General features: G+C 43.7%; 1 protein-coding gene across 1 annotated transcript in view; it reads right to left on the reverse strand.

Annotated features, from left to right (window-relative positions):
* Positions 1 to 977: 977 nt before the first annotated feature.
* The window catches only part of akap6 (A kinase (PRKA) anchor protein 6), a 219611-nt gene continuing 201890 nt past the window's right edge, over positions 978 to 18698 (reverse strand). Inside the window, exons 19-22 of the mRNA XM_084741771.1 lie at positions 14317 to 17361; positions 10825 to 12102; positions 6673 to 6771; positions 978 to 3052 (exon numbers count right to left, since the gene is read on the reverse strand). Coding sequence (XP_084597897.1) covers positions 3008 to 3052; positions 6673 to 6771; positions 10825 to 12102; positions 14317 to 17361 — 4467 coding nt within the window. The 3' untranslated portion in view covers positions 978 to 3007. The remainder of the gene's footprint in view (positions 3053 to 6672; positions 6772 to 10824; positions 12103 to 14316; positions 17362 to 18698) is intronic.

Below are 18698 nucleotides of genomic sequence, written 5' to 3' on the forward strand. Positions count from 1 at the left end.
GACCTGACTTCAGAGGAGAAGGCCTCTGAAAAAGATAACAGAAGGCGAGCAAGTTAAACATGTCCTTCTACGGTCACCACTGCATCTTCCCTCAAGAAGAAGCTAAAGGTACCACAAAGACATTGCACTTAAAACAGCTGACAAAATAATATCAGTGAGCACAAAAAAGCCCTGCCAGGATCCACGTCAGTGAGTGAAGATCCGGCAGAAAACCAGAAAATTGTTGAACCCTCAACTCTAAAAAGCTAAATGGTTTATGATAGACTCTCAGCCTGAGATATGGGATAAAAGAATTAATACAACACTGAAATTCTGTCATGTAAAAGTAACTTTTAACAGGTCCTTCAAACAAAAACAAGAGAATATATCCATTGCAGATGCCTTTTAAAACAACCCGTATGACATTTCCTGATCTAATGCCCGTATCAGAAGGATGACATCGTGTCGTTGCCTTCCGCTCTATAAAATCAACATGCTAGTTCCATCTTTGCTCCTGACTGACAAAAATCATGGTTCATACAGCTACATGAAGTTCTTGTCAGGTAAAGGTAAGATTTTACCTGTTGTTTTGTAATTTTTCTAGTGAAGACAGCCCTGAGGTCTGGCATTTTTTGGGTTCCACAGTCAAATTTCACTCCAGTTCAACTCTGGAAATCAAAGAGACGTGCACAACTAAATCAAAGTCTACCATCGTGTGTTTGATAGTTGGTAATGATTTACCGTCCTCAGTATTGCTTTACAGTCATGATATTAAGGTTGAGTTTTTGAAGTTTTAGCATCTATAAATACAGTGCAATACAACTTCTTGCCCTTTTCGTATCTTGCAAAAATGTGTATTTGATCACAATAGAGTTCAAACAAAGCTAATGCAAAAGTGTTTCTTTTTTTTTGTTTTTAACACAGCCTGGTCTCACCTGATGGAGAAAAATGGCAATATCATAAGTCATTTTACAGAATATCACAACGCTTTTTTGGGGGGGGCGGGGGGGCTTTTCACGTGTCATTTCACAACATTCAGTCTGTGCTGACTTATGCAGAGTTGGCGTGTCGTTTTATGTGCAAATATCATCAATTAAAAAAAATGTCAGGTGACATAATGTAAAGAGTGAGAAAGTCCAAGTAGGGAGGAAGTTTGGTTGGATGGTTGAGTCACAGAAACTCAGGACCTTCACCCAGGAGACTACAGTTTGTGTAAAAACAAAAGTCAACAGTGCGTTACGTTAACTTATCTGACGTGCTTAACTTACGTCACGTTTAACTCAAACCGCAATCTTTAACTTAACCTAACCAAAAAGGTTTGGTGCCTAAACCTAACCAAACTGCAACCGAAGGTTAGGTACACATGTCATTGGTATTTTACAAATAATTAAATAGTAATTCGTCTCGCACGTAACTTAACTTACGTAACATGATCCTAACATGGTCTTTGCCTAAATCTAAACAAGTAGTTTTGGTGCCTAAACCTAACCAAACTGCAACCATTGAACATGTGACGACAAAGGTCACTGGCAAAAATTAAGCAGTTATTAGTCTTGTACGTAACTTACGTAATTACCATTTATTTTGACCTAAACCGCAAACTTTTCCTCAATATAACCAAGTAGTTTTGTTGCCTAAACCTAACCAAACTGTGACTATTTCTCAATGTAATCATGGTAAAGTTTACCATGATGACGAATGCCCCGACTATTTTTACCACGTCCAAAACTCATAAAATATGCCAAACTAAACTGCATTAAATGACACATGAAAAGGTTTGAAAAGTGCAGACATAATATCTGTAGCTTTTACTAACACTGACTCAGCTTCTACAGACTTTTGCATCTCTAACCGCCCTTTAAATTTCTTCATGGTAGCTTACAAATTTAGTTTACTTTTTCAGATTACAGAGGCTGTGTGGCTGTGTGATTCCTACAACACAGATAACTCACAGGCTGCGTTGTTGTGCTGATACTACAGGATGACGAGTTTCTACCACAGCTACAACTGTGAAGAGATCTACTGAGTTGGACCAGGTCACAGCGACAGATTATGAATACTGACATCGTTTATAGACACAGACCAAGTGTTACTTTGAGGACGTGAACATGCTACGTGTGCTACGAACACTGCAGCATACAGTTTTAACAGTGCGTGTATATTAGATAACAGGGTGCTCACAGCAAACCTGCGACGTCCATCACCGTTTGTCCATGTCGCTCACATCCACAGCTGACTCAGACTTTCTAATTCTTGAATTCTTGGTGTTTTATTTGTTCCTGCTTGAAATGCCAGACGAGTGTGGCTTTCTGCATCGGCACAGATCAAAAGTTCAAGTGGTTTTGTCTGACCTCTTTATCCATGACGCACCAAAACATGCTCAAAAAGTCATTAACAAAAATGAATTAATAAAAAGATGAAGCTGATTCTGGGCTGCTTTTGTAAAGATGGAAAGAGACATTTTGACAGGAGAGTTTTTCCCCCCTTTTTTAGCCCAATCTTATGTAATAAATACGACTCTGAAGTGAAATATCTCTACAGCTGCTGAAAACTAATAGATTCTCCTTTCAGAACAGCAATAAATTCTTTTTAACCAGACACTTCATATCCATCCTGAAACCGCTGGATCATAAACTCAATATATTGTATTGTTCCAATTTGATAATCACATTTAAATGGTTGTTGGATGTCATGTTAACGTAATTTTCTTGGTTTATCTGTTAAATCTTCCTCTTAATTACATCGAACTGTGTTATATGAGTAAGTTCAACCCTGAAATCAGACTCATTTAAACTGTGAAAAGTTCGGATCTGATCAAAAGTTTAAATAATTTGTTCGGTGATCCTGAAACTGCCGGATGAATTTTCAGTCCAGTTTCTGAACGATCCGTTCAGTAACAGCAGTGAGATTTGGGAGGTCAGGGGGGTGAAAGGCTCCAGGAGCAGAAAGAGCGGAGGCGGGAGGAAGCCGGAAAGACGAAGCCAAGGAGAGAGATCAGCTCAGCGGGGAGGAGATGGAGAGAGTTCCCTTACAGCTGGACCCTGGAGGTTCCTGCTCCCAACACAGGTAGTCTCTGCATGGACAGAGAGAGAGAGAGAGAGAGAGAGAGAGAGAGAGCTTTTTAAATGTTGGTCACTCTCTTCAATTCATTTTGCTGCTGTTAACAGTGACTAAATGACAAATGAAACGTGGCCATGTTATGATATTCTTTGTGGGATTTTCCCGTGCTTTACGTTTTTAAATATTCTAACCATTTTATTATGGACAGCTTTACAACTGAGTGCTGGTCATAATGCACATTAAAGGATGGACTGATATTGGCTCTCTGTGACCCAACTTGAAACAAAACAAAGTTTTGCCATGTTTTATGTTGTTTTACTGTTGATTTTGTAGGCTAGCCTGTGAAACTTGGTGTTAGCATATTGTGGTTAACGTGGCTGTGTTCCCACAGGCCGGGGCGATGTTGGACAGATGTTGTAATATGAGGGACAGTCAAGAGAAACTATGTGAACGTTAACAGGATTCGACATTAACCATGACCTGTGGCTACCAAATGTTCCATGTTGGTGGCCTCCTGTGGCCTGCGATAGTCCACCAAAACATGATCATTTTTACATTTCCACAAACATGTTGGTTCCTTTGAGCCTTTTAGTTCAACATACTGTGAATAAAGAGAACAGTGCTCGTTGCCAGTTACCTAGCTTTGTTGTGCGTATGTGTGTGCTACTGCTGTAAGTAAATTTAGTTGATAGATGTGCCCTGAAGGTAACGATGTAGCAATGTGTGAAAAAGAAACAGTCAAAATGCAGGAAAAGTAGCAAAACCTGGATTAACATCCAGCAGCTAGACCATAAAGCTGTAACATCAGTGAGACTGAGGCAAACACGGAGCAGATTCCTGCTCGAACACGTGTGGGTTTCGGTGTAGAAGCAGATACTGTGGTGATGTTCACAATAGAAGTGCAGCTGGATTTGGTTACAGTGATTCCAGGCTGCAAACACCAGCAGAGCTGTAAGCTGCAGTGCTGACCAGTCAGAGGTGACTGAGCTTCAGGGAGGGGGGGAGACAAGAGATACAACACACTGTTTCACACAGAAGGCAAATAGAAATGCTGCAGCTATGGAGAGTATGAGAAAAATAATGTGTTTATAGCCTGTAAATCTATTCCAATATAGGTATGAAGGTGAAGATTAGCATTATATGGTCACTGTAAGGTAGACGTTTGATGATATCCTACATTTTTCATCTACAAACCCCAAGAAAAGACTTGCTGTTCAAAACACACAAGAGCTCCATATATGGATAAATAGATGTAATACTTTCTGATTAAATGTTAAAATATTGTTGTTCTTTCTGCAAATTTGATTTTCCCCTTTGACTATTAATGTTGTTTATACCTGTTTTCTTAATATAATGTGTATTTATTCTGTTCTTGTAGCTGTTGTTCTGTTCTTTTCTGTTACATCCTGGTTTTATATTAATATATTCATCTCCACTCTCTTACAAATTATAGTGGCGTATTTTTAAAACATTTAATTTGATTTCTTTTAGTATCATCCTCGTCCAGTTAGATATATTGTTATAATTATTGCCTGTGTCGTCTCCTGTTCTGTACAGTTTATTCTCCACTCTGCTCACACTGTTTCCCCCTGTGTGTGTGTGTGTGTGTGTGTGTGTGTGTGTGTGTGTGTGTGTGTGTGTGTGTGTGTGTGTGTGTATCACATATTCAGTCGTTTTCTGTTTCTATGAAACCTTCCAAATATGAGTCAGTGAGGAATCCTGAAAACACACACACACACACACACACACATACACACACTCTCCTGTGTGTTTTGCTGCAGACCCTCTGCTGTCTGGGTCACAGAGCACATCATGAGCCGCATTCACGATTGCTTTAATTGCACCTGTGTCTACGTGAGTGTGTACAGTGTGTGTGTGTGTGTGTGTGTGTGTGTGTGTGAACAGGTGGGATAGACTGGGGCACGCCATGGGGGTCAGGACCAGCTGTACGCATCACCGATAGGATGTGTGTGCGCGTGTGTGTGTGTCCTTTGTCGTGGGTTTACATGTGTCGTGTGTGTGTGTGTGTGTGTGTGTGTACACTGAGCTTGATTTTGCACTTTCATGTGTGTATTTCTTTGCTTATGAGTGTGTGTGCAGGTTTGTCCTCTGGTGTGTGTGTGTGTGTGAACAACATGTCTGTCTAACCTGCAGCTGTTGGGCTGTCAGAGCTTCTACCTGGACTCTCATGCCCTGCCCTCAGGTGTGTGTGTGCGTGTGTGTGGTGTGTGTGTGTGTGTGTGTGTGTGTGTGTGTGTGTGTGTGTGTGTGTGTGTGTGTGTGTTTGGAGTATGGGGGCAGTAGGTTTTGCTTAGCCCTGGAGGCACCCATAGGGTGGCCACATCACACACACACATCACACACACACACGCGCGCACACACACACACACACACACAGATTGTGTCAGTGATGGCCTTTGTTCGTGTTCTGCAGCTTTCTTGTATGATTTGAGTTTAAAAATAGAAAATATGATGAAAACCAGAATAAATTCACTGTTCATGTTCAGCCTGGATCACTGTAGCAACAGACAGTTATTAGATTGATACAATAATTCATGTGAATTAACAGGTCTGGCTCCACACATCATTATTATTATTATTCTAAAGCGGGTTAAAACACTACAGCCGGTTTGTATTTCTTTAAACCAATCACAGTCATCTTGGGCGGAGCTAAGCCCAGGGTGTAGCAACGGTGTCCCTGCAAAGTAAAGTCAGGGTAAACTTGTTCTGGTGGAACGTTTACATGTTGAGAGTTCTGCGAGCTGTTAGCTTGTTTATGTCCACACTGTTAGCGACCAGATGCTAATTTGCTTTTTTCAGCACAAAGGTTGCTAGCTTGGAGGTATTTTTTGTCTCCCATAGCAACAGAGACTTTGAAAATGCAGATAGCAGATGCCACCTTAAACAGGCGACCAATGGCAGGCTTATACCCACAGTCCATGTCCAGTGAGACAGACTAAGGACAGAAAAATATCAACATCAGTGTCTCCTAAGCTTTGTGCAAGATGCTACTTAAGAAAAATAATTCCATGAAACACAAACCAAAGGAGACGCTGAAGGTTGAAGAACAAGTTAATTTTATGTTTTACTCCAGAGATTCTTTATATCTCTGACTTTTTGTTTACCTTGTTAATGTTGTAGGAGCAGATACTGATGATACCACAGCGCACAACAGTGAGAACTGGGATCAACTTCCACCAAGGAGGTTATGTTTTTGGTTTAATTTGTTTGTTGCTTTGTTTGTCTGTTTATCAGCAGGATTACAAAAAAACTAGTGGCCTGATTTTCATTAAAGTTTGTGGAAGGGTGCAGCATGGACCAAGGAAGAACCCGATAAAGTGAAAAGTGTCACTAAGTTTGCAGCAGGGCCCCTGCATAGTTTTTCATGAGTCACAAAAAGTATGTGAAGTAAGTGTTTGTTCTGATCAGTGAAACTCGAGCTGAAATCACAGTTTGAGTTGCAAATTTGGTGTAAGTCTTTGTTTTGTTTTGACTTCTGACTTTCTGTGATTGGTTTGGCAGACTGTGACATGACGACATAATCTCCAATGCAGTAATCACACAACTAAACAGAGTCTAAAAAAAACACCTCCAGTGATGGATGAAACCACAGAGCTGCGCGTGTTAACTCACCCTGACTGTCCCCGTCCTCAAGGTGGGCGGTCTCACAGATGCTTGGCTCCGCCCTGGCGCTGTTCTGTTGGCGTGATGTACCGCTGACTGAGAGCTCACCTGAGAAAACACATAAACAAGAAAGAAAGAGAGGAATGAATGGAACAGAAATGAAAAGGTATCGATGAAAAGAAATACAGAAAAGGTTTGCAAAGGAAAAAGAAACAAGAAAACCACAGAGAAATTATTTCATCACATGAAGGCAAATACAGGATAGAGCTGAGAACGAGAAAACAATGTTCCACTTTATTCTTTTCTTTTCAACACTGAGAGGGGTGGGAGGGGGTGGCGATGGATGGCGAGAGCGCGAGTAAAGGAGAGAGACAAACAAGAAAAGGGAGAGAAGAATAAATCAAAACGGCATTATCGGGCTGAAACGTTGTTTGTCTTTGTGTTCTAATCGGCTTGTTCTTTCTTTGAGCCCAAACTGATGAAAAGTTGCAAATTAAAACAACGAGCATCAGGCCGAAAACAATTCTCTCCCCCGCTCCACCCCGCTCTCTTAATTGGTTCACAACTAATCGCTTTGTAAAGACTTGTGTAGCTATTATCCCTCCCCATACATCCACCCATGCTACAAATTTACACACACATAAACACAGACACACACATGCATATGTAGTCATGCTTACATGCACACATACATGCCAACGTAGAGGAGGAACATCTACCCCCATCTTTGGATTTTCTTTTGTTTGCCGCCCTTTTAATGAATTTAGAAGCTAATTAGGAAACTATCACACATCAGGGCAGAAATGCTGCTGCAGGTTTGGAGAGTCATCCTGTTGTTTTGTTTTTGTTTTGGTTTGCTTTGCTTGTTTGTTTTTCATTGTTTGTGAATGTGGTTTTCTAACCATCATTATTAAGAAAGCAACTAAGCAACGATAAGAAAAACATCTGAGACTTATAGCTACTTTAGCAGCTCACAGTCGTGGTCTTTAAAGTTTAAGCCTAACAGTGCTAACATGCTAATGTTTACCCAGTTTACAATCTTGGTTTAGTTCAGTTAAAATTACTTTTACAGTTTGACACAGCAAAATTTAAGGTGACCTAGCTAAAAAGCGGTGCTGGAGCTTCTTGGAGTACTAGCCCAAAAAGCTCACTAAGCTAGCTGATTTAAGGAAGTTAGCTATGTTGTTGACTAACGATTTGGGTCACTTGGGACTGTGACCTCTTTAGTACTGACTTCATCTGGTAGGGCCATTATTAGTATATTAGTGAAGGTAAAGGAGGCTACTGTCAGTTAGCTACTAACCCAAAAGGCTCACCAAGCTAGTTGGCTTAAACCTCAGCTAACTACCAGTTAAAAAGCTTGCTAGCTTGTTGGCTAACAGTTTGGAGTTGCTTTGGACATACCACAGAAAGAAAAGCACTGTCAGCTTACATGCTGATATTTAGCATATTTGAAATTTGCAAATATTTAGCATGAAGCATGTTTTTTGTTACGGCAATTTTACTTTAGTGCTTTAACATTGGTTACTTTAGTGCATAATACCAGAGCATGAGATGGCAAAATTCAACACATCTTTGCTAAAATTGTAGCGGTGAAAGCTAGGTGAAGAACTGCCAGTACTAGCCCAAAAACGTTCACAAAGCTAGCTGGCATGTTTCCAGTAAGCCAACTACCCATTACAAGGCTAGCTTGCTTGTTGGCTAACTGTATGGGTACCATTCAATCTTGTGTCATGCTACAAAACATTGTTTATCACTGCTGCAGAACTGTTTATATTACAGCAGAACAGAGTTAGCTAAATAAAACTGATTAGTGTGACAATGCTAATATGATGTGTTACTATTTCCTCATGACCAGCACCATAAGACAGTCACCAATTGGTTAGAGCTGCCAATTTACGTCTTAAACCATGATAAAGTACTCCATAATAAAGCAATGTTCAAAATTAGCTTAGCCTTGGTGGGCTAATAGATTCATTAATTTTGGTCAGAGTTTTTTCTGTTGTGACCCAACCCTTAATCAATAAATGTGTTCATTTTCTCCAGCACTTTACTTCTGTTGGACGTGACATTGCAGCATGGAGGTGCCACCAGTGTCTCTTAGTCTTGCTGATATATTGTATTCTTGGCCTTGTGGAAACGGTTGCACCATCTATTAGATAATTTGGAAAGCCAGAGTTATTATTCTGATCAACCACCTGAAAACTAATTAATGTGTATTTGTTTTATGGTGCTTTAAAAGCAGTACCACACTTTAAATAGCGCAGAGGACATGTATCCCACATTAACATGCACTGTGTGAAAAACAACTACAAGCCACTCTGCTCTAGATCAGAAATGAAACAAGCTCTTCAGCTGAGCCGTGTTCCTGTAAGAGAGTAAAAGTTGATAAACAGAGGAGGTAGCAAGGTTGCAGAGATGGTAAAAAATGCCAAACTCATTTGCATAAGGAAATAGAAAACTTAAAAAGAGCACAAACACGCTAATTCAGCGATGAAATGAATTGAACGATCACTGCGGGACGAGGAAGGCTCTTAGCTGATGAATCCTAATGAAATCTGACTGATAGTAATTATGCTGATGTTGTTCTGTGGACCTTAACCTTTTAACTAAAAAACTGAGAAGTCTGCAAATCCCCCTTCCATTAACACCTGAGGGAGGAGAGGGGGACGAGGCAGAGGAGGAGGGGGGACGAAGAGGAGGAGGAGGAGGGAGGAAGAGGTGGAGGAGGAGGGATGAAGAAGAGGAGGAGGGAGGAAGAGGAGGAGGAGGGGGGAAGAGGAGGAGGAGGGGGCACGAAGAGGAGGAAGAGGAAGAGGAGGGGGGACGAAGAGGAGGAAGGAGGAAGAGGAGGAGGAGGGGGGACGAAGAGGAGGAGGAGGGAGGAAGAGGTGGAGGAGGGGGGATGAAGAGGAGGAGGAGGGAGGAAGAGGAGGAGGAGGGGGGAAGAGGAGGAGGAGGGGGGACGAAGAGGAGGAAGAGGAGGAGGAGGGGGGACGAAGAGGAGGAGGAGGGAGGAAGAGGTGGAGGAGGGGGGATGAAGAGGAGGAGGAGGGAGGAAGAGGAGGAGAAGAGGGGAAGAGGAGGAGGAGGAAGGGGAGGAGGAGGGGGTACGAAGAGGAGGAGGAGGAGGAGGATGGAGGAAGAGGAGGTGGTGAAAAAGAGAAAGGAGGGATACCTGCACTCATAGGAATACAAGTGCTAACTAGAAATATAAAGGGTTCTTCAGCTTGTCCACATAGGAGAACCCTTTTTGGTTCCTGGTAGAACCTTTTACAAAGGACCCACTTGGAATCCTTTCATAAAGTTCTACCAAGAACCCAACATAAAGGGTTATACCTAGAACCATCTGTGAAACGAGTCACCCAGAATCCCATACGAAATGTTCTGCAGAGAACCCCTCTATGATTGAATGGCTCCACCTTCTAAGAACCCACCCAGGCATTCTCTGGAAGAAAAATGTTCTTTGTGCAATCCTTAGTTGTACAAAGAACCTCTCACAAACCCTTTCTTCAAAATAGGGTTCTTCAGAAGCAAATGCTTCTGGGTAGAACCTCAGCCCTTCAGGAAGAACACTTATTTCTAAGATTGTGCAGAAAGAGAGGAAGATGAGAGGATGTTGGGAGGAGAACAAATGGAGAGAGAATGGAAAGAGAAAGTACAGGTGAGGAGAAGAGGAGAAGGAGAAAGGGAGGAGATGATGAAAAAAGGAGGAGAGGAAGAGGAGAAAAAGAAAGCTGGGTGAAAGAAGATGGGGAGTGGAGGAAAGAAGCATGAGGAAAAACAGAGGACGAGAAGTGAAGGAGGAAGAGAAATATGGTTGGAGTAGATGACGATGAGGAAGAGTAAATGAAGAGAAAGGTGAGGATGAGGAAATGAGATGAGAAAAAAGAAGAGGATGAGAGTGAGCAGTGTAGAGGAGAGAGGGTAAGGAGGAGGAGGATGAGGAGGATGAGAGGGGAGGTTATGCGTATCAGCACCCCTCACGTCCGTCCGGCCTTAGAAATGGAAATGAGAGAAACGCACACCGGCCTCATTACATTCATACCCACTGAGGGGCTCGGCTCGGACTAATACCTGGAGTAGAGAGGTGAAGTGCAGTATCAAGGCCCTGTATAATGTCCTGAGATAGCAGATCAGGCTAATACGTGGAACACTAACCTGCTTCTCCGCTGCTGTCTTCGCTTCCTGCTGCGAGCCGCTCCGCCCTCTCCTCCCCTTCTCCTCCTGCTTCACCCGCCGAGTATCCACCTCTCCTCGCTGCTCCCCCTCCTCCCTATCTGCCTCTCTCATCGCCGAGCAGTTAATTTTGGGATTAATACGCGTGGCGGTGGCGGCTGGCTCTTTTGAGGGATTTGTAGCGGAGCTGCAGACACTTATCTTGGTCATTACGGCGCCCATATTGGATTCAAGCGTTTTAGTATCTGCCAAACATTCGGCTGCGGAGGAGTCTATCGGGGCGACACGCGCCCGGGGATTAAGATAAGGAGGCCCCTCATTACGACTCCTCTCCTCCTGCGGCGCGCTGACACTCGCAGCGGCCACGACTTCTCCTCCAGCGACATCACAGAGGAGGTACGGGTCCTCACCTCGCTTCTCTTGCTCGGCGCCAGAGGACATGAGAGGAGGAGAGGAAGGGTTGTCATCTTCTGGTTTGGAGCGGGGCCCCTGGAGAGAGGCAGAGACGCCATTCGAGGGCGAGGAGGTGGAGAGTGAGCTGTAACAAGGCTCCAGGAGAGGAGAGAAGGAGTGCCGTGTCTCCTCTGTGGGACTGGATGCTTGGAAATACAGGTGATCCTGGTTTTTGTCCAACATAGACTCCTTTGAGGGGGACAGGTAGCTCAGACTGTCAACTGGTTTGGAACCAGGCCCCTCTTCAGACAAATATTGATGACTATCAGGCAAGTAAGGCAGACTGTTGTTCGGTTCATAGCCAGGGTCAGGGGAGGACAAATGCTCCAAATTTTCCTTCATTAAGAGCCGTCGAGGTTTCTTGGTGAGCGCCATGCTGTAGCAGAGTGGTGGGCCCAGGTAGACCTCCTCCGTACAGGCTGCAAACAGGGTCTCCTCATCCCTGATGTCAGGGCTCGGGGGCAGAGATAGCGCTGGGTTAGTCGACTCTTCACTGGTCGCAGCCCCGTTAGTTTCGGCAGACTTCAAATCAAGGGCACAGAAGTTGTTCTTGGATTGTTTGGAAGATGGAGGCGAGTTGGAGGGCGATATTTGCTGCCTGGTGCTCGTGAACAGCTCGGGGCTCGGGCTGCGGAGGCCTTGTGTCGGCGTGACGTTCGTTGGGATGCTGTAGGGCACCGGAGTGGAGCTCTTGTCCTCGGAGCACTGGCTGACCTCGCCACAGTCGCTGTCATGGGAGGAGAGAGACAGGTAGGAGTAGAAGTCTCCCTTACGCAGGTGGAGAGGCCGGTGGGAGTGTTCGAGGACCTGAAGGAGGAGGAAGGAGAAAGTTTGTAGAGATGTTTTTGTTGGTTTGACTTGTTGTAAGTTTTTTGTTATCTGATTCACTGGACAAAAACAGTCGGTGTTACAGACTGTAAAGCCCTCTGAGACAGTTTTTAGTGTTGCATTAAAACCGATTTGACCTAATTAGTTTTGAATAACAACATTCAGATTCAAATACAGGACGATAAGGAAATGATTATGATAAATCTTAGTATAACTCCTGCATTATATTTTCGTTTCATGCAACTTTATTTAAACTTTAATTCTTTTTGTGTGATATATAATTAACCTGTACTGCCTTGGATTTGTGCCCTTATTTTGGATATATGTATATAGTTGATTAATATTTGTATTTTAACAAAGGTAACACTGCTTTTTTTCCCCCAACAAATGCTAAGTCACATGACTGTACGAGTTGAGTCAGCTCAGTAGAAGCTAACTGTGGATCACTTTTCATTGCTTTCGCACAAAATACATTTAATTTCATGAAATCTTTTCTCAAACAAACTCAACCATCACCAAAACTCTGTATTTACTCTTCAGTTTGCATATCTTTACCAACTACTGTAATAATTCGACAATGAGTGCCTGTTTTTATACCCTGATGACGTCTATCAAAGACCTCATGGGGCAAATGAGGCAGAATCCCAAACATGGTGTACCTCAGAATGGGGTCACTTTTTCTTCTACTTTGCTCACTTTTTCTCATGCAGGTGGAGAATTTATGACCGCCAGCTGCATGATCAGATGTCCCTCATGGACACAATGAATGCTTGATGCCTGGACATTTCTGCAGAAGATTGCCAGGGATGGATCAGACATGCAAAAATACTCTTTCCCAGGCTAATAAGAAAGGACAGAGGGTGCCACTTGGTGAAACCTATGGCCAAAAGCAGAAGACTAGCTCTGTTGTATTTCAGTATCTCTAGCTATTCTATACAAATATTTTGTGTAAAATTACTCAAATTACTTTACTTTCATTTTGTGCACTCAGAATTGCTGTACAGAAACAGCAACAAAAGGAATTTGTACCACTGCTGATTCATCCCTGTGACATATACTGTATATATAACTGCACAATCCAAACAATAAAGAGGTGACCTTAAATGCACAATATATAAAGTCTGCTGCTAGCAGTCGCCCTCACATTAAAAGTGGGGGTCATGGGGTTGTTTTCCTCACAGTTGATGAAAATCTATCCAACATGACTTAGTTTTATTTACATTACGTTTAGTCACATTCGCTGACTCCCTCAAACACTGGTTTATCTGACTTATCCTGTGTTTTCTCATAAGTTATAGCCATTATCAAGCAACGGTGAACAGGAAACGCACTGTTAACTTAAATATGTGATTTATTTCTCTGTGTTTGAACATTGCTGGAAACATCTGGGATGATACAAGTACATAACTTAACAAAATATAACATAGGTCTTGAGTTTTAAACATTTTAACGTGGAAATGTTACATTTTGTAGCTTTAAAATGAATCTTGGTTTTCTGCTAAATAGATAAATAGTCTATAAAACATTCCTTTACACAGACAAAAGTGAAACTAATTCTAATGCTGCCTGTTGTTGGTGAACTTTATCAATCAGTAAACGATTGATATTTGTCTGATGGTCTATATATGACATTGTTGTTTGGGTACACAATGATCCTGAGAAGTATTTGTGCATGTGTGAAGAGTTTTGAAAAAGTTAACTTGCGTCTACATGATTTAGCAATAGAAAATACTGCAAAATATGTATTTATATTTTACACTTACAAGAGGACAGACATTCTTTGCCTGATTTATTTTTTCTTTTCAGAAATAAAATGAAGACTGAAAACTGATTAGCTTTTAGATTACTTCACTTGCAAGAGATACTGAAAAAATTCGTCATTACATCCTAAAAGTTATGATCTGTGATGCGATTTATTGAATTAATTCAACTCAGTGAACAGCGAACTGAAATAACTTTTTTGCTACTTTTGAATTCATTTGTCCTCAAAATGTACAGAATAGATGAGGTCAAACAGGACTTCAACTGTTGCATCTCCAAAAATATTCAATAATTTGATTGTTATTTTAATTTATGTTTAATTAGGTTTTTAACAATTTGCATGTGGTTTCTTGGTAATGAAATCCATTATCGGCTGATTATTGTACCATATTTTCAAACTGGAGTTTGTAATTTTTAGCATTAATTCCGTACCTTGTCTCTGATCTGTGTCAGTGATGCAGGGCCCTGGTCTGCGATGGACCCGTTGTCATCGGTCTGGTTCGGCGCTTCAGGCTGATTCTCTTTGCTCTTCCGTGCCAGTGAGGTCATGTCAATGATCTCCATCACAAAGTTATGCACATTCTCCTTCTTGCCCTCGTCCACACTGCGTGGAGGGAGGAAGGACGGGGAGGGAAGGTGGTTGCAGCAGGAGGAGTGAGAAGTGTGCCTCCTTTTGGGAGGCAGGGATGACTCTTTGTCTCTAACTTCCCTCTTCGTCTCCTCCGTCACAAAGGATGAAAACTTGAACTTTTCCTGAATGGTGATGGCCTTCCGTCCCCCGGCTGCCGGCCTGCTGCTGCTGTGCAAGGCATCGTGGGATCTGCAGTCCTCAACGGGTGAGAGGGAAGGAGGCGACGGGAGCGAAGAGCTATGACAAGGCAACTCCCCTCTCAGCTCTCCCACTAAAGAGGAAGCACGTTTGGACAGGAAGGGGAGGAGCTCACAGGAGGGTGATGAAGGAAGCTGCTTTGTTGAGTTTGATTCTGTTTTTGCAATCAAGTCGCTGACATCCCGGACTGTCTCCCCAGTTTTGGTAAACACATACGTTTCCCTCAGTGACTCTCCTTTCTTTGTGAACACGCTCGACTCCTCTCGGAGGAGTTCGTCGTCCTCGTCTTTCCCTTTTAAGCAGCTCTGGTCCACATTTCCATTCTCCACATCGTCCACAAACTGGCTGATGTAGCTTCTTGTTGCGTTCCTCCGGTTCTCCTCCTCTTCTTGTTTTTCTTTATGACCTCTCTTTGTTTTGTTGTTGACACTGTTAGTGTTGTTTTCCATTAATTTTGCAGCTGTGCGGTTCAGAAAACAGTGCTGCTCGTTGCTCTGTGAGGGGGAGCTGAAGGTGGAGGAGAGGGTGGTTCCACACTGCAGCTCATCCCGGAGGCCTGCTTCTGTTTTCGAGGAGGAAGACGAGGTTCGCGGAGATCTGATCCAAGTCTGCAGCTCCCTCTTCATGTACTCCAGCCCCAGGACATAAGACCCCTCCATCTCCTCTTCATCATCATCCTCATCATCCTCGTTACCAGAGGAGCCACCGCTCAACCTTTCCTCTTCTTCGTCCTCTCCGTCCCGAACGCCGAGCTCCTCCTCAGTGAGCGTGAGTGTGGAGGAAGACAGAAGGTCACTATCGTCCTCATCTTCATCCGTGCATGCTGATGTGCAAGAGACGTTCACCACTAGGCTCAAACTCGCTGCATCCGCTTCATCCATCCCTTGACCTCCTCGGTTGTTTCCATGGCAGCGTTTCCTGTAAGAGCTTGAGTTGGCATTGGCTGCCATGGCTGGATCCAGGAAATGGTGGCGCTGATTTCTGAGCATAGCGAAATCTTCAGACCCCAGAGATGAGTCCTCAGTGCTGCTCAGCTCTGTTAGTGATGCTGTTGCTGAGCTTTCGTTGATCAGGGATGGCGGTCCTTTCCGTGAAGAGCCTGGAAATCCAGAAAGGGGAGCATGTCGACCACCAAGGGAAGGTGAAGCAGGAAGCCTGTTCCCCTGCGGGGAGCTGCTCCGAAGCGTCATGTCAGAAACGCTGCGGGTCATCTTTGCTGCCAGAGGACTCTGGATGTTCTCAAGGCGTTTCAAGAGATCAAGGGTTCTTCGGCTCAGCTCCCCTGAGGACGGTTCTCCTTGCACATTTTCACTGCTCTTCTGCTTTCCTGTTTCACCTCCATCAACCTCTCCACTCTGCCCCAGGTCCAGCTCCCCCAGGCTGGCCAGGCTGCCTCCGGTATCCCCTTCTGCACTACGACACGGAGCAAGGCAGCTCTCCAGAGAGGCGCTACGATGCAGCACGTCTTTGGAGGGAAATAATTCCACACCTAGAGCCAGAAGGGACTCTAGAGAGGAGCCCTGAGATAGTACTGGACTCGACGCCCGGCGGCTTAGAGCAGGAGGAGTCTCCAGACCGTTAAACTGGTCAACTTTGAACTCTGTGATGTCACTGTGGGTCATAAAGGGCTTGGAGGACTTGACACCGAGTCCTCCTACCTCAAAGTCAGAGTCTGAGTCAGCGGGAGTCAGGATTCCACGCCCGTTGATTAGGATCTCAACCGCCTCACCTCCTCCCCTTCTGTGCCTCTTCCTTTTCTCCTCTTCTTTGTTTCTTCTGATTTCTTCCCTCGTCCATCCGTTCTCCTTTCTGTTCTCTTCTGTCTTGCTTCTTTGGTTGCACCTGGTGACACTGTCTTTATGCAGGGCCAAATGACTTACATCTACAGTTTCATCCTTCTTCCGCTCTCTGTCCTCCTCCTCCTCTTCCCCCTGATCCTCTTCCTCTCCCTGGATTTCAGAGTTTGCTGTCGTCTCTCCTGTATCACTAACTATCCCGCTCTCACTCTCTGACCTTCGACTGCTCACTGACTGGCCACTTCCTCTGCCCCCCTCCCTCTCTCCATCGCGACATCCAACTATTTTATCTCCTCCTCGGCTGTCTGACACCAAACCTCCCAGGAGGTCTGGAAGGGATTCGATAGAGGAGAATGAGGAGTCCTTGCTCAGGCTCTTCAGCAGGAGGTGTTGTTTCCGTTTTCCTGATTTGGTTTTGTGCAGCAAGGAGGAAGTGTGAGGAAACTGAGGCTGTCTATATAGTTCCACAGTATGGAGGCTGTACACCTGGTAGATGTTGTTGTTGTTGTTAGGAGGAAGAGTTTGCAACGTCACATTGGGCTGAACCTCTGATGAGGATCCATCCCTCATTCTGGACATCATCTCAGGACCCTGAGAGGCCGGGCCATCTGTTAGGATCCTTTCGGGTTGATTCCCACTGGACAGAACGCTGTCCGAAGGCAGATTTGGTTCTGTGGGGAGGTTGTGCGTAAGGTCGGGTTCTCGTACTTCTTGTGGCTCTGGTTCTGTGATTGTCATATCTGTTTCATCCCATTCCCAGGAGTCATCTGGTGGCGGTGCCACTGGACCAGTGGGGACTGGACTGAGCTGGTGGAGGTCTACCAGACCCGGTTCTAGAAAGTTTCCAGGAACCTGCAGACGAGAAAATGCAGACATAAAAATGTTTGAAATTATCCAGCAAAAATAAACCGGAATACTACCAGCTCAGCTGTTTAAGCACCAACCATGAATCCAGAATGACCAAGGTTTTAACCTGGCTGCATGTCAAACCTTTTGTTGTTTCTTGTCTTCATTGTACAATGGTAAAAGATGTATTAATGGTGTATTAATGTATCATCATCTGCTACTGTCAACGATGATTTAGCTTTTTATGAGCTTTTTAAATTTATCTGCATTTGAATGCCGATTACGTGTTTATAGAGGTTAGCCAAAATGCAGTCTGTCTTCCAGTCTCGAGTCTAAAGTTACTAATCCAACTGTAAAAAATGACCAGCATATGGAAGAGGACGTCTTGGCCTGGATAGACATTATGTAGATATCCAACGGCTACACTGGAAATCCTAAAACATGGGCCAATTCCCCCATTTCCAAGATTGGTTTTATATTGTGTACTCTTTAGACTCAATACAGACCTTTGTTAATGTTGACAAACATTGCAACATCACTGTGGCTTAAACACTGCTGCACACTGTCACTGCACTGAAGTTTCTCTACAGTCTACAGTTAGGGGGGCATAGGCAATGGATAACTGTGACCGCTCCCAGCTGTGGAAATGCATGTTTCCGATTGATGGCGAAACAATCCTGAGGCATTGATTCTCCTGATTAGTGCAAAACTGATCTTTAACATCTTCATATACACATATTTCACACATCAAAGCCCTCATCCCTCACCTTGACCTTTTTATGCCCCACCTCAGCCCCTTCATCCCTCCTCCCGACCCCTTCATCCCTCACCTCAGCAACTTCATCCCTCATTTTGACCCCTTCATCACTCACCTTGACCACTTCATCCCTCATCTCGATCCCTTCATCCCTCACTTCAACTCCTTCATCCTTCACCTCGACCCCTTCATCCCTCATCTCGACCCCTTCATCCCTTATTTTGACCCCTTCATCCCTCTCTCTCCACTATGTATGCACACCAGTATATATGTATACATATATATATATATATATATATATATATATTAATAGATTTCACCCATAACTTGTGTGAGTATTCACCACTTAATACACTGCTGAAAACATCTTAACAACTCATTTAGGCAATTAGTGAGTCCTAAATCAATAAGTTTCAAAAAATCCTTGAAGCAAGTGTCATTTTCCTGATACTGGTGGAGCAATCTGTCTAATTATGTCTTGTTTCATGTTACTGACAGTAATTATTAGGAAATTTCTGAAATTTCTGCTTTAATGACTTACATTTCCTCTTTTCAGAAAGTCTAATGTGAGGCCCTGTCCAGGCAG

The sequence above is a fragment of the Lutjanus erythropterus genome, chromosome 18 (genome assembly GCF_056507025.1).
Source record: "Lutjanus erythropterus isolate fLutEry1 chromosome 18, fLutEry1.hap2, whole genome shotgun sequence".
Classification (NCBI taxonomy): Eukaryota; Metazoa; Chordata; class Actinopteri; order Lutjaniformes; family Lutjanidae; genus Lutjanus; species Lutjanus erythropterus.